The sequence below is a fragment of the Lonchura striata genome, chromosome 4 (assembly GCF_046129695.1).
Source record: "Lonchura striata isolate bLonStr1 chromosome 4, bLonStr1.mat, whole genome shotgun sequence".
Classification (NCBI taxonomy): domain Eukaryota; kingdom Metazoa; phylum Chordata; class Aves; order Passeriformes; family Estrildidae; genus Lonchura; species Lonchura striata.
In genome coordinates, this window is record NC_134606.1 from 9,212,114 (window position 1) to 9,226,515 (window position 14,402).

Consider the following 14,402-nt stretch of genomic DNA (forward strand, 5'->3'; position numbering starts at 1 on the left):
CATTCCTGGCTTGCACATGACAGGAACCTCCTGGGCCATCAGAGATCCCTCCCCCTTGGGCCAAGCAGGCCCCAGCTGTGCCCTGTTTATTTTGCAGTGTCTCTCTTGCAAGAAGACTGGCCCTGAGAAAGTGCCACAGGGGAAAGTGATGATGTTGCTGCTGGTGCTGAAATGCCTCTCAGTGACCACTCATCACTTTAATAGAAGAGGTACTCGAAGAAGCAAGAAGGGCAAATTGCCTGGTGCTTGGTGATTAGAGGCACTCAGCTGGGCTGGCCAGTGTCACAGGTCCTGGGTGACACTGAACTGATGGTGAATCCCCAAGAACCATTTTTGTGTTTGACTGGGATTGGAATAGGGCAAAAGTGGGCTCAGATAATGGGTAAGTGGTCTGCTCAGAAAAGAGAGACTGGAGGATAGAGACACCCCTTATGACAGCAGCCAGGACCAAAGGAAGGGCCCTTTTCCTCCAGAGATGTCTGCTTCCCATCTGCCTGCTTTCCTTGGGAGTGGCACAAGCTCTGTCCTTCCACCTGGGGAGGTAAGAACAGGCCCTGCAGAAGGTGGAGCAGGTGCTGAGGTCAGAAAAGAAGCTGAGGATCACTAAATTAGATCTGCATCTCTGGGGGCAAGCTCAGGTGGTGGGAAAGAGGAGTAGGATGCTCTATTGGACTGTGCTCAGCTGTGTGTGCATGAGTCACTTCACATCCCACCAGGTCCCACTTTGTCTTGGTAGGTGATGTTTTTTCCTCAAGTGTCTGTGGACCTTTACATGCCTCCCTGGAGGTCTGAATTTCCCTGAGATGTGCTAGTGATAGAACGAGGGCTGGTTCTTCTGTGGGTGTCTGAGCTCCTTTCTTTGCTCATTTTCCCTGTTGTATGAGCTGGGCTCAATTAGTCCAAGATGTGAGCATCTCTCACCTCCCCACCTGACAATCCTAAAAGAAATGGAGCCCCTGCCCTGTTGTAGCATCCTCTGAGACCCCCTTCCTGCTTTGCACTGGGCAGGAAACAAACAGGGTTTTGTGAGCAGGACCAGCCACAGTGGGGCTGCTCCCAGGGCTGGTCTGTGTGCCTGTGGCTTTCCTCCCAGCCCGGGGCCCAGGGGGTGGGTGCAGGTGGCTGGCTGGTTGAAATTGCAGCTGGCACAGCCCAGGGAGGGCTGTGGGGACACAGCTGGAGGGAGATGACAGCTCATCACCTTGCCCTTGGTGCCATCAAGGCCCTGTTCCTATAGTGGATGGTCTCAGCAGAGAAGGTAACTGGGTATCACCCAAGTCCAGACTGCTGTGGAAGTGAGAAACTCACTGTTCCTTCAGATGTGCCCTTTTGGGCTGTGCAGGGGAATTTTGGGACATGGCTGAAGGATGCATGGCTGCAGCAGGAACCAAGAAGCTGAGCAAGGCATAGGGTGTTCCAGTGCTGGCCAAAGAGCTGCTGGGGCATACACCAGGCTGCCTGTTGCCCCTTCTCTATAAAGGGCCTGTGTGTGTAACCAAGATAGCTGCCTATGAGTAAAAAAAAAAAAAAAAAAAGGAAGAATTAAAATCCTTTCTGTCTGAAGACAGATTTGATGAGTGTAAGATGGGGAAGAAGGGTCCCACTGCTCTTTATTCCCTCCCACTCCTTCAGAAATGAGAGGGTGAAAGCCTCAGGCAAGGCGAGTTCCTGTGACTCTGAGGAGATGGGGGTCAGCATGAGCAGCCAGCTGCCCTGCTCAGCCCAGCCAACAGCCAGGTCTCCAGAAGATGTGCTGGAGGGTTGGTCTGGGGAAGGGTGGTGAGGCAATGAGTGTGGTGAAGTACACACTTCTAGAAGGCACCAAAAACACCCATTCAAAATCAGCTGTCTCTTAACCCCCCATCTGATTCAGTATTCTCCATACCAGAGCCCCATGTGCCATGGAAAGATCTCAAGCTCCTGAGGGAGGCTGTTGGCCCCTGTCAGCACCATGCACCCTTCACATACTGTGGAGTGTTCCTGCAGCAGCAGCTTCTTACCAGCAAGTGTAAAAGGAGGAGTAAAAAGTGGACTAATGAGAAAGGGTAATAACACACTGAGCAGCAGTGGGAGTGGAGCCACAAGTGCTGTGCCACTCGGGATGGTTGGTGCCTCCAGGAGCTCCTGTGTAAGCAGTTCCTGCAGCACCCTGTAAATCCCCAGCTGACCTTGCTGGAGCCCTGACCCCCAGGACAGGCTGCTCCAGGGAATGCTTCAGTGAGGGTGCTGGGCTGTGTTCTGCCCTCAGAGAAGAATTTTAGGCATCAGGTAAGAAGGCAGGAGTGCTTAGCCTTATATCCCACTGCTCTGCTGAGGTCCTGTTGGGCTGACCTAGTGCTTCATAAGCATTTCTTACACTTTAGGTTTTCAGCTGAAACACCCTCTGTGTCCCAGCTGATAGCTACTGGGGCATGGCACTATGAAATATTACTACAGCATACTTTGAATTCACAGAGATTTTGTAGAAAAAGCATTTGAGACTTCCCTTTTTTAGAATGAGAAGCACTGCTGTTCTGAGTATAATGGTGTGGCATCTTGTTTGGAATTTCCCTTGCTTTCTATATATACACATGCAGCAAAGCCACAGGAAATGGAAGTTTAAAAAAAAAGCATAGAGCATAGGTATCTGCTTCTTGAACAAATTTTATTCTTGTAGTTGGTTTTATTATTAGTGAGCATGTATCTTGAGGCATCATTTAAGGTTTATTTTAAAAGATGTGACATCCTAAATCATTGAAGCCTGAAGCAGACATGGACTTAGAAGTTGCACATTATTTGAGAAACCTTTTAGGCTCTGTACTGCCCATGCTACAGGAAAGACCATTATTGTTGATTGATCTTTTTTCCCTTGGGGCTTTTGGGGTAGGGACCAACTTCTGAGGCTTCTTGCATTTGTATTTTCTAAGATGCAGTGAGTCAGTGTTGCCTACAGCTGCTGTCGTGATTGTGTGCCACTTCTGCATGGCAACCAGCATGGTTATTAGTAAACAGTTTTTACTTTAAAATCCCAAGCAAAGTGCATTATAATTAGGTCCAGGAGATGTGAGAACATGCTTGCCAGCAGTTGGAGATTATACAGTCTGAAAATCTCATTGCTGGTGAAGTGAGACAGATCTTCAGGAGCTGAGTTGCCCTGGGTCTGGACTCAGGTTAGTTTGGAGAGCAAAACTGAGGAACACTCATTTGGCAAAGGAGAAATTTTAGGAGAAGGGACTAATCATGAAGGTAATTGGACAAATCCATCTTGGCAGCTTTTACTATGTTAAGACACATGCCTGCAAGAAGAAGCAGTTGTCCTGCCTGCTCTCAGCCTCTGTGGAACTGCAGTGTTTCTGTCTGCCTTCTGTCTGGTAGTGGCATGCCACTCCAGTACAGGCAGGGCTTGCCTGAATGAGAGATCTACAGAAGCCTAAAGAGGCATCAACTTTGCCTGAAAACAGGGTTCATTTCTCTTGGGTGCCTTTGTTACCAATACAGCAAATGAGGAACTGAGCCCCATCCATACAGTCAGACAGTTTTTCTCTATGATTTCAACAATCACTTGTGTAAGGATGTCTTTCTGCAGTTTTACAGATGATGTTTCAGTGAACAAGTGTACCAATGGATAATAAAAGTTCACAAAGTTTATGCTACTGAAGCTCCTTTCACTGCATGCAGTTACTTTCTTACTCATTATGCCTTTATTGCTTTCTTTTAGGAAAGAAGCTGAGTTGGTGCTGTAGTCTAGTTGAGGTGCTAGGGCATGGGTTGGACTTGATGATCTTAGAGGTCTCTTCCAACCTCATTATTCTGTGATTCTGTTGCTATTGAACCAAGCAAGACACTCTGGACAAACATCCAACAAGAAGAACACCAGTGTGAGGCCAGAAGGAACTTTTAATAATTTAAAGGGTTCAAAAATGCTGGAAACTCACAGGCACTTTCACTTCAGTTGGGATAATGGAGCTGACAGGCTTTATGCATTCTGGTCTATAAATTGAGAGATGTGACTCGTGAAGGTAGGGGCAGTTGCTGGGGATGCCTTGGTGTGAGGTGGGGGCAGGTAAAGATTGTGTCATGTTTTGTCAAGAGACCTACCAGTGAATTTGGTGTAAAAGTCAAAGCACTGCATAACAGACAACTTTTCTTAGGAGCAATAGTTTATGGCCCATCATCTGAAACAAATATTTGCAGGTAAGACAGTGGTAGTTCTTCATAGTGTAACATTTCTTGGTTAAGCCAGAACAAGAAATAGTCATGCTTTATACCAGCTGGGGGGAAAAAATCCCAAAAACCTCAGTGGAGGTGAAGTTAAACAGCTCTGAAGAAAGGCATTTTTGTACAGAAAACCAACAGATCTGTCCTAGATTTATGCCACAGGTAGTCAAATGCCAGTCGTCATTTATTGCACTTTTTGTTTCATGTGGTAGCTGTAATCTGGGCTTGATCTGTAACTTCACCTGTTTTTGTTTGTTGATCCAGTGTTGTCCTTGCTGGAGGTATATTCAAGTTTCCCAGCACTGAAGTGCTCTCCTTTTACAGGATTAGTGTGAAACTAACCTCTGCTTTGACTAGGGACTAGTTCACTGAATTTAAATCCACAAGAATAGGCATTATTCATTTTTTGTGTACTGCTTATTCTCCTAATTCCCGCATCTATTTCTTATTAGAAATTATTATTTCTTATTGTAGGTCAGTCTATCCAACTATACCCACAGAGATTAGCATAAAAGGAAATCTATCACAGACTTCAGGTTCTGATATATATTAAAGCAGTCATCATCTCAATGCAATTAAAAAAAGGTACTGCCAAGACCTAACTTACTTTACTGTTCTGTTTGTTTTTTAAAGTGTCTTGTGTGAATCAGTACAAAACTCAAGTCCCTGTTTTGCTGTATCAATCACTGGCATTATCATACTGATGAACGCTGAAGCTGTAAACCAGGCTTGTCTAATGAGAACAGTCAAAAAAGTAAGATTAGTTTATGCCACAGGAAGTTTAATCATGTTTCTCAGCTTATATTCTCTGGGCTACATCTGATCTCTAAGACCTTAAAAGGCAGTGTAAAACATTGTCACTAAAAAAACCCCAAAACTTTCTGCATGTTTGTGTTGGGAAGAGCAAACTGGTAGTGAATGACAATGTTGCAGTCAGTTGTAGATGAGATTAATAGTAACCATTGCTGCATGCAAGGGCCCAGGCACTGCTTTTGGTAATATCCCACCTAGGATAAGAGTGGCATAAACCATCATCTTCCTTTGGGGCTGCAACAGGATCCTGAAAAGGAAATATCCAGGAAAAAAAAAAAAAAAATCCATATTTCTTTTAAAGTGTGGAACAGGGCACAAAACAAAGCAGAAGACAGAAGTGTTATTACACAAAGTTTTCTTTAATTATGAAGTGCCGTGGTTGCACTAGGCCTTTACTTTCTGTTCCATCCTTAACTCTTGCTCTGACACAGTGAGAAAACTATTTCAGCTTCACCTGGAGCTAAGACTGCAAAAACCTGTGGCACTCTTATATTTGTACACTTAAATTGCTGATACTCCTTCTTAAAATAGTCCCCTGCTATCTGTTGAAGCTCTTTCAAGTGCAGAAAGGATAAGAAAAAATTCAGGTTAGCATTGACATAGTCACATGTGTGTGGCAGGGTAGGGGGTTAAATTTGTTCTTGTGCCTCTGAAATGTCAATCTTCCACTCAGAAATGAGGAGTGATTTTTTTTTCAACGTATTTGAAAATAGTCTGAGAAGCTGGTTATCACTAAAGTAATGAAATAACTCATGTGAAACCCTGACATTTAATTAGCCCTTAGTATAGTCGCTATTGCACATGTGAATATTTACACCAAAAGAGATTTTTGGACCCCTTTTGTAGTAAAGCAAATGCACAATCACTTTTATTATAAAAATAATCCTTAGGTCAAATAGGAATACAAACAATAATTACACAAATACACCTTTACAAATCTGTAAGATAGATACTTATGGCACAGATAATATAAATATCCCTGTACCTTGTTTCTGTGCAAAAAATGGCAGGCTAGTTTTAGTCAATAACCAGCCCTTTTATGTTTTCTTCACTTCCTCTGATTTCAGTTAAACAGAAGGATTTTCAGATCAGGTGTCTGAAAGTTCACCCTCAAGAGTCAAGAAAATACTGTCGCTTTTAATCCGGATAAAGCACAATAGGATTTTTCCTATCTTCTGCCAATATATTCCTTCCTGTTCTTCAGCCTACATTTTTTGGAAGAGGAGGAAAATTTCAAGTTCAGTAAGTTTTTTCACAAGCCATCAGACTGTGGTAGAGAATTAGATAAAGTCAAGCTGCACTCTGAAGCTAAACTACCACTGTAGGTTTCAGTTTAGTTTGTAGTAGAATCTCCATTACACTTGCCTTCCTTGTAGCTGTCAAAAATAATTCTTCAGGCAAACACTTTGCTTTCTCTTGAAGCCCTTCACACAGTCGAAGAGAAGGCAAAATCAAGCAAGAGGTAGGTATTGTTCATCCTCCTAATTCCCCAGAGCTCTCCATTTGAATTACTCTGTTTTAGGACTGTAGGAGATACATGTATAGAGCAAGTTTTATGTCTATAAAAGTAGTGATTGACTTACACCCTCACATCCTGTGGTCACTGACAACATTCAGCAACGTGCTTGAGGAATTCATCACTGTGTTCATCACTGAAAAACCTCATGCAATGAGGACATCTGAGTTCACCCTGTGCCCTGCCTTCAGATCCCAGGTTTCCATTGTCCCCAGGAGGAGAAGCTTGTTCAGACTGAGAGTTTGTTCTTCTCGTGCCTGTCTGGCCTGGGCTGTTGCCTCGTAGGTGTTCGACATTCGTCTGAACGTACAAATGATTTTGGTTACCAGCGTGAACTCTGAAATGACTACTTGTGTCTCTTGAGTCCTAGAAAGAGAAAGAAGAGCTTTTGAAAAAGATGCAACAAAAATACTTTTTTTTAATGGGTGGTATTTTTATCACCATGTCTGAAACACCACTCAAATATTTATCTGAGGAGTATAATAAATAAATTATTAATCAGTTTTTGCAGTGCTATTAATATTGTTGTAAAGAAGGTTTGTAGAAAACATAGAATACAGCCAGTGTGGTAATTTAAAGATGCCAAGAGTCATGGCTGTCCTCTGCCTTCTAAGAATTCATCCTGTCTATGTTGATCCAAAAGTAGAAGAAAAAGGGACAGGAAAGGGGTATTACATCTGAACTCTGAAGCATCTCCACCAGAACTAACTATGAAACAATCTAAGTTTTTGATAGCTGTTGAAACTGTTTTGAGCTGAAACTGTTTTAGAAATACTAAGATTTTTTAAAATATATTTTATAGTATATTTTAGTCCCAAATCCTTTGACATGCTTAAATTAAAGAAGGAGCATGCTGCTTTCTTACCTGTCTTCTTGCTAGCTGGTGTTGCAGACATGCAACTTCTGCCTGAAGTTCTTGTATTTTACTCTGTGCTCGTTCTCTGTCTGATCTCTCAGATGTGAAATCGTCTTTATAAACCAGGACCTGAAAGAGAATGATTATGTTAATATTTTATACATTAGAGTATTAGCAGGTTAGATTGAAAAGCTGAGACTATGATTCCTTTTTTACTTATTCCCAGCATCTCAGTATTATCTTCCCTATCGTATGTGTATTTATTTCAAAGGTGTTTGTATTTCTTTTACAGATCTTTCAGATTGTGTATTAAAGCCAGCAGAACTGCATGGGGTTCTTTAAGTAGTGAGTTTCCTTTAAATCTGTGTTGTTGAGTATCTGTATAGCCAAACGTGCACAGACAGGCAAATGTCCAAAAAGAAATTCCTTTTTCCCCATGGACTTCAGTAGTCTGGGAAGAAACTAAGAATTCCCATCTCTAGGAAAAAGAAACTTAATAACCTGTTGCTCCAGCATTTGTATGCGCTCTTTATCTCCTTCACTAGCCTTCTTCATGTCTTCCAGTTCTCTCTTGGTTTTTATGCACTCATTCATTTTTTCTTCCAGTAGTTTGTTTAACCGGAATATCTCCTTGTGCATCATGTCAGAATTCCTTGGTGCTGGAGCTCCTCCGTGGTGCTGCTCCAGCTGTGACTTCATCTCCTTCAGCTGCAAGTGGAGTCGCTTCACGTACTCATCCCTGCTCACATCGTACTTCTGCCATTTTGCATTTAAATCTTCCACCTGAAAGTTTATCCAGCAGAGGCATGAAGAACAGGGAGACACAAACTTCCAAAGCTTTCATAGGCTGTCTACAATAGCAGGATCAAAATTCTCTAGGGGATAATGTAACATGCTGACTCGACCCCTGAGGTGAGTAAGTCACTGTACAGGAGAGCAGGAGATGATTGTGCAGCCTCTTCATGGGCAGCCTTCCCATCTCCCAGTCCAAAGGGACAATATTAAATAATGTGGAAAGGGAAGGGTCTAATGGGCCTAGTGCTGTTCTTCTGGGGTGGAATATTGATCCATGGAAGAACCATGAAAATTTTCTTATGCACTGCATTTTTAACAACAAAAATCCAGTATGTTAGAAATTATATAGTAAGTTGTTCTCAGCTAAGGGAACAAAAACTATGTGCTGTGTTGAAAGGACTAAGAAAAACTATCTTGCTTTGTAATTGGCATGTAATTAGATTAACCAGACCTTATCTATTTCAAATTTACTCTAATACAAAATACTTAACAAATATTAATCTGTAACAAAATGAAAGTACTCACATGAGCTACTTTTTGTTTTAACATCCTGTTTTCCTCTTGTAAGTTGCAGATAAGAGCTTGAAGTGAAGTTTCATTGTCTAAAAGCTGTAATTTTCAGATAAAGTTAGGTGTTACTTCAACATAAAAATCTCAGATGCTGTTTGGCTGTGCTGTTAACTGCAAGTAATCTTTTTTTATATAATATGTAATGACGTACATCTAGGTTTTTACAGCCTTGGTACTGCTATGAAATCGACCTCATGACAACAGCATTTAAGAGTCTACACAAATTCTTTACAATACTTGTCTGGAGTGGGACAATACATGACAAAGGCACAGATATGCCTTCATCTTGCTTTGTTATTACTGTCAATTTTGGCCAGTACTAGGAAGAAATTACTGAGGGGAAAAAACCCTGCTTGCTAAATAATTGACTAAAATGATACCTTTTTTACAGCTGTGACATCTGCTTAAAAAAAACCCCGGTGTACGTGAGTAATATAGAACACTTTTGTGCAAAATTCCCTAGAATCAGCTAGTAATGGCATCTGAAATTTCTCCTCTTCAACAGGGAAGTCCCCACTGTACAAGGTTAGCTTCTTATTGCATATATCAAAGTCAATCAAGTTTCCTGTCTGTCAATTACACTTTAGATATGATAATGCCAAATCCTTCAAGTCCCTTAAAAATCCTTTTTTCTTCTATCTACTCAACCCATATTTCTTACAAGTAACTTTAATGTAAGTTTTCGTTGGAAACACTTTTGGGATGTTTGACAAAGCAGACATGAGTATGTACAGAGTTCATCACAACAGCACAGATGAGTGGTCATGTGGAAAACAGCATTACCACCGTGTAGCAGTAAAAGCATAAGTCAGAATTATTCATTTTTGTGAGAACTGTCTGTAGCACCCTACTCACTGCTCTGATCTGTTACTAGAGACAGCACTACTAATGTTATTTCCTTATGGCGTTTTAATGAGTTACCTAATTTTAATGAATGTTTAATTAATGACTCTCAGCCATCAGGACTTCTGGAAAAACAGAACAATGATCTACCCTTATCCCATGCTGAGAACTTTAACTGAAGCCTCAACAGCCATTAGCAAAGTACACCAAAATCCAGGTGTTTCTTTGTGCCCTGCAGTAGCATTTCTGACACTGTGCTATTATGAAGCTTTTTTTTTAAAAACATGTCTCCTGAAGAGAAGCATTGCCCTGCGCTCAGGAGGCCAGGGGGAATCCCAGAGCAAAAAAAAAAAAAAAAGGTAAGACACCTTGGCTCATATTCCACTAACCAACTTTCTGTAGGTCTGTACTATGTGTGCAAAGCCAAATCCTGATCCAAGAAGACCATATGTTACAGAGTTCTTAATATAAATACTACTTTAAAATATCTCTACTTTGTTTTGTGATTTTGATACTTAAACAAGTTATCAGGAGAGATCAGCTTCAAAATCACAGCACCATCTAGTGCTGCACAGAAGCAGGGGTGGTATAAGGTAGGTACTATCTCCTGTGTATTGAGGGAAGAACTGTGATCATGGAATTGCTGAGGCTGGACAAAACCTCTCAAGTTCTTCTCCTCTCCAAAAAAAAGCCTCTGTTGATGAGATGGCCAAAGTTGAAGTGGTAAACAACTGCTACCATCCTAAATTTCAGATATGCAGAATTATTTACCATTGCCATGGCAGTCTTAACACCCTGCATGAAATTATTTTAAGGGCCATTTCCCAGTTACAACTATTATATTCTAATTAACATCATAGAAGCTAATAAGACTTTAAAGACACACACAGTAGCTGTATAAATACCTGATTAGATCTTTCTGTAGGTATCTGGTCATCTGAATTCCCCTTCTCTTTTCTTTGCTTCTCTTCTAGACATTTTGCCAGATGTTGACACATTTCTGCTGTGGATGCTAATTTGCGTTGAAGTTGGTGAGTTTCATCAGTGAGTGAACGGCACAAAACATCACTGGTGGCCTGAGCCTTCTCCCTCTCTGCCAAAGTCTTCTGCAGTCGTAAGATTTCTCTCTCCTTTTCATACGGAGGCTGATTTATCATCTGCTGTATCTCTCCATTTTTCTCCTCTAGCTGCTGATTCAACTTCTGCACTTCCTAAACAGAGGGGGGAGGGGAAGTTATCTAAGAGCAAAATAAAGTCAAAAGCCAAAATCTATCTCAGACTTCAATATTGCAGTAATTCCTTATAGCTCCTGTATTCATTGCAAAGTACTTAAAAACTAGACTAAATCAATTTCATTTCTGTATGATCACAAGACCTTGGAATTGTTGGATCAATCAATGAAGACCTGCTCAGGCAGCCATGCAAGCACTTTCTAATCAGTAGAATGGAGAACAAGCAGCAAAAATTCAGGAAGATTTTATGACTATACAGCAGTAAGAAAAACAAGAAACAAAGTAATTTAAGATTAATAAATGTGGAGACTGAAAAATACTTACAGGTCCTGTACACTAAACTACCAGATAATAGAGATTTTCCTCAAAAGAAAAAAAAGGAACTGTAAAGTAATCAAATCCAGTGAAGTGTATTCACTGCCTGGCACTGTCACAAGGACAAGACAGAGCAACTTTCCCACCTAGGAAAGGATGGGAGTGGTAAGGTAAGGTCAAACCAGCAGAAAATAAAATCCATGTGGCAGCAGTGGCTCTAGTTTGGCCACAGCTGCCTCCCAGGTACATGAGGGGGTCTGACACTCCCCTAGGAATCAACTGTGTATCTTGTTTCTGCATCTCCTTGTCCTACTGGAAGTTCTGTGGGATCATCTACACTGCATTAACATCTCTGCAGGTGTTCTGAGAAGGAAGGGGTTTGCTTGGTGACTGGTGCAAACCACCTGTAGTGCCATGCACCTGAAAGGCACTGGTTCTGACCTGGTACACAAACAAGCTGGTTTTTACACACCCTCAAGAAGCAGCAGGTGCTGCTATCAAAACCTCTGCAGCACTGCTCCTCCAGAATCAAGGGTCTCTGGAGGCAAGTGCAGACATGAGACAGCTGCAATCCCAGCTCTATCATTCCAGTTCTTAGGACTGCTAATAGAGCTGTAAATCACTAGGAACACTATTTGCCAGCACACTGGCCTCTGGCTTCACACAAATATCTTCTTTATTTGGTTATTATTTAGTGCCAATTATTTCAGCCTTCTGATTGGGCACAGCATTTTATTCTTTCAAGACATGAACATTAACATCTGATATAGATAAACAGCACTTGTTCTTATTACTGGCATTTACATTCTTTAGCTTCATGCTGAATGCTAAACTTCCCCTTTAAAGATATTCAGCATCAGCTTTCAAATATGTTCAGATACCATAGGTTTGTCATCTGTCTGCAAAGTGTCAGTGAGCTCATCTCTTATAACAAATTTCCAAACATGAACTTTTTAATATGTATTTTAGGTGAGTGTCATATATGGAAAATGTTTTGTATAAGCTTTAGGTCAAGAGATTACTTATGACAAAAATGCTTGTTTCAGTTTTAAGTACTGCTGTCAGTTTTGAAATTACTTCATACTTTAAAAATCTTTGAGAATTTCAGACTGAACCTGGGGAAGTCTTAATGACAGTAACCAAAACAGCACTTGTGCTGGATTTGGAGGGATTCAGTTTTCAGGTTTTTTTCTTTCAAGAAAGACACCGATTTCCCTAATCTAGCTCTCCAGAATTGTCAGCTGCTTCTTCGAATATGAATCTGCTACCTCATTGTCAATACAAATTCCATTTTTAAGAGCACTTTAAGCACAACACTTTAACGGAAAAATTCGTGGCATCGGCTCCTTATCTTTGAGAACAAAATCGTTGCATCTAATAAATTCAGCGAGTTTTTTACTGTTTTTCTTTCTCCTTCTGAAAACAGTTGCATGAAGATGCTGAGTTTTTGGTTTAGATTTTATGGTTTGCCTTTCTGAAGGGAACGCAGGGGGCGCTCCCTTTGAACACAAACGGGCCGGTTGTTTCGGGCCCCCGGGGCCGGAGCGGGCATCGCTCGAAGGGGCTCAAACCCTCGTCCCGCTGCCGGCGCTGGCTCGCAGCACCCAGCGGGCGCTCCGGGCGCACCCTCCGCCCGCAGCCGCCCCGGTGCCCGGCTCCCGAGGGAGCAGCGCGGAAAGCGGCGCTGATGCTGCGCCGCTCCCTGCGCGCCCGCGGCTTTACCTGGCTCAGCGCCTCCACTCTCCGCGCCGAGAGCCGCTCGCTGTCCCGCAGCTGCTCGCGGGCCTGCTCCAGCTGCTCCAGCAGGCTCTCCACCAGCGAGCGGGCCGGCTCCGCGCCCGCCGCCGCATCCCCGCCCGGCGCCGCGGGCTGCCGCTGCCGGGCCAGGCTGCCCCGCAGCTCCCGGATCGTCGCCTCCTTGGCCGCCAGCTGCAGCTGGAGGTGCTTCAGCTGCTGCGCGGACTCGTGGTACAAGGTGCAGAGCGCGTTGTACCGAGGCACTTTATTCTTCAAGCTCCTGTTTTCCCGGTGGAGTTTCTCCAGCGTCTCCTCCACCTGCCTGAAGCGGGTCACCAAGGGGTCTGTGCTGCCGGCCTCGCTTACCGAGCACATGGCCGGGGCAGCTCCCTTCTGTTCCTTCTCCAGGGCGAGCAGGAGCCCGGACAGGTGCATAAAACCTCGCAGCGGAGCAGCACCGAGGCAGCGGCTCCGCTCTTCCGCCTTCCCCGCCGGGGGAGGAGGCGGCCGCTCCCTTTAAGGGCTCGCAGGACCCGCCCGTGCCGCCGCTGTTTTCTCCGGCCGGGGCCGGGCCGGGCGGCGCTCCGCCCCCGGGGAGAACCCCGGGCGGGCAGGGAGCTGTTTCCCCCGCGGCCAGAGCGGGACACGGCCCCGGGGGCAGCGCTGCCCGGGGAACCCCGGCAGGGCCGAGCCGGAGAACCGGCACCGGGGGCGGGGGGAGAAACCTGGGGGCGAGGGAGGGGGCGAGCGGGAGGCTCCGAGGGCAGGGGAATCCCGGCCGGGCGAGCGGAACGCGGGCAGCGGCTCCGGGGGGCGGCGCGGGCCAGGAGGGTCCCGGGGGCTGGCGGGCGGCGCTGGCTCCGGAGCGAAAGCCCCGGAGCGCCGCGTCCTCCCGGCGCCGCTGCGGGAATTCCCGGCTCGGAGCGGGACTTTCCCCGCTGGCGGCGACCCTCGGGCTCTCCGCTCTCCCGCTCCGTCTGCCCGAGCGGCCCCGGCGGCAGCAGGAGGAGAAACGCCAATATCTTCTCTCTGGCAATCCTCTGTTGGTGTTGTGCCGGCATCGCTGGCGAGGGGATGGCTCCGGACCCAGGCAGAGCAGCATGTCCCCCCTCGCATGCCGCATACCTGGCCAGGTGTACGAGTCTTTCCTTAGCAAAGACCTCGAAGACACCAAAATCCAAAATTCAGATTCGTCAAAATCCGTATCACCAACCAGTGCGTGTACTCTGAGGATGAGTTGATGAGAGCAAAATCAGCTGCTTCACACTGAATAAGCTGCTGCCCACCGGCTGCCCCTGTGGCGGAAGACTTTTTTATTGGCAGCATAGAACAGAGCTTGTTAATCAAGAATATCCCTGTCATGGAGTAACACTGGTGTACATACTCATAGACTATGGAAAGCTGGACTGAAAGAAGGCGTCTTTTGGATTGGTTTAGTTATGTCCATGTCGCCTTTCTGATGGAACCAAGTGGGAGGAAAGAGCCTTAAACCAGTACAAGAATAAGTCCCAGGTTACATTTGGTTATG

At 44.5% G+C, this 14,402-nt stretch overlaps 1 protein-coding gene across 1 annotated transcript; it reads right to left on the reverse strand.

Moving 5' to 3' along the window:
- Positions 1–5,848: 5,848 nt before the first annotated feature.
- On the reverse strand, positions 5,849–13,309 carry TNIP2 (TNFAIP3 interacting protein 2). Its single transcript, XM_021550686.3, has 6 exons — positions 12,860–13,309; positions 10,496–10,801; positions 8,703–8,786; positions 7,884–8,165; positions 7,392–7,511; positions 5,849–6,892 (listed from the first exon to the last, which is right to left on the reverse strand). Exons 1-6 carry the CDS (start codon positions 13,307–13,309, stop codon positions 6,611–6,613), a joined length of 1,524 nt encoding a protein of 507 aa, XP_021406361.1. The 3' UTR covers positions 5,849–6,610.
- Positions 13,310–14,402: the final 1,093 nt, after the last annotated feature.

What these genes read in the sequence shown, in the direction of transcription:
- TNIP2 (XM_021550686.3), bottom strand. Translation starts at nt 13,309, where the DNA reads ATGCACCTGTCCGGGCTCCTGCTCGCCCTGGAGAAGGAACAGAAGGGA. An exon ending in TAAAACAAAAAGTAGCTCAT is followed by an intron (nt 8,166 to 8,702) that starts GTGAGTACTTTC and finishes ATAAACTTTCAG; the next exon opens with GTGGAAGATTTAAATGCAAA. An exon ending in ACCAGCTAGCAAGAAGACAG is followed by an intron (nt 6,893 to 7,391) that starts GTAAGAAAGCAG and finishes TTCTCTTTCTAG; the next exon opens with GACTCAAGAGACACAAGTAG.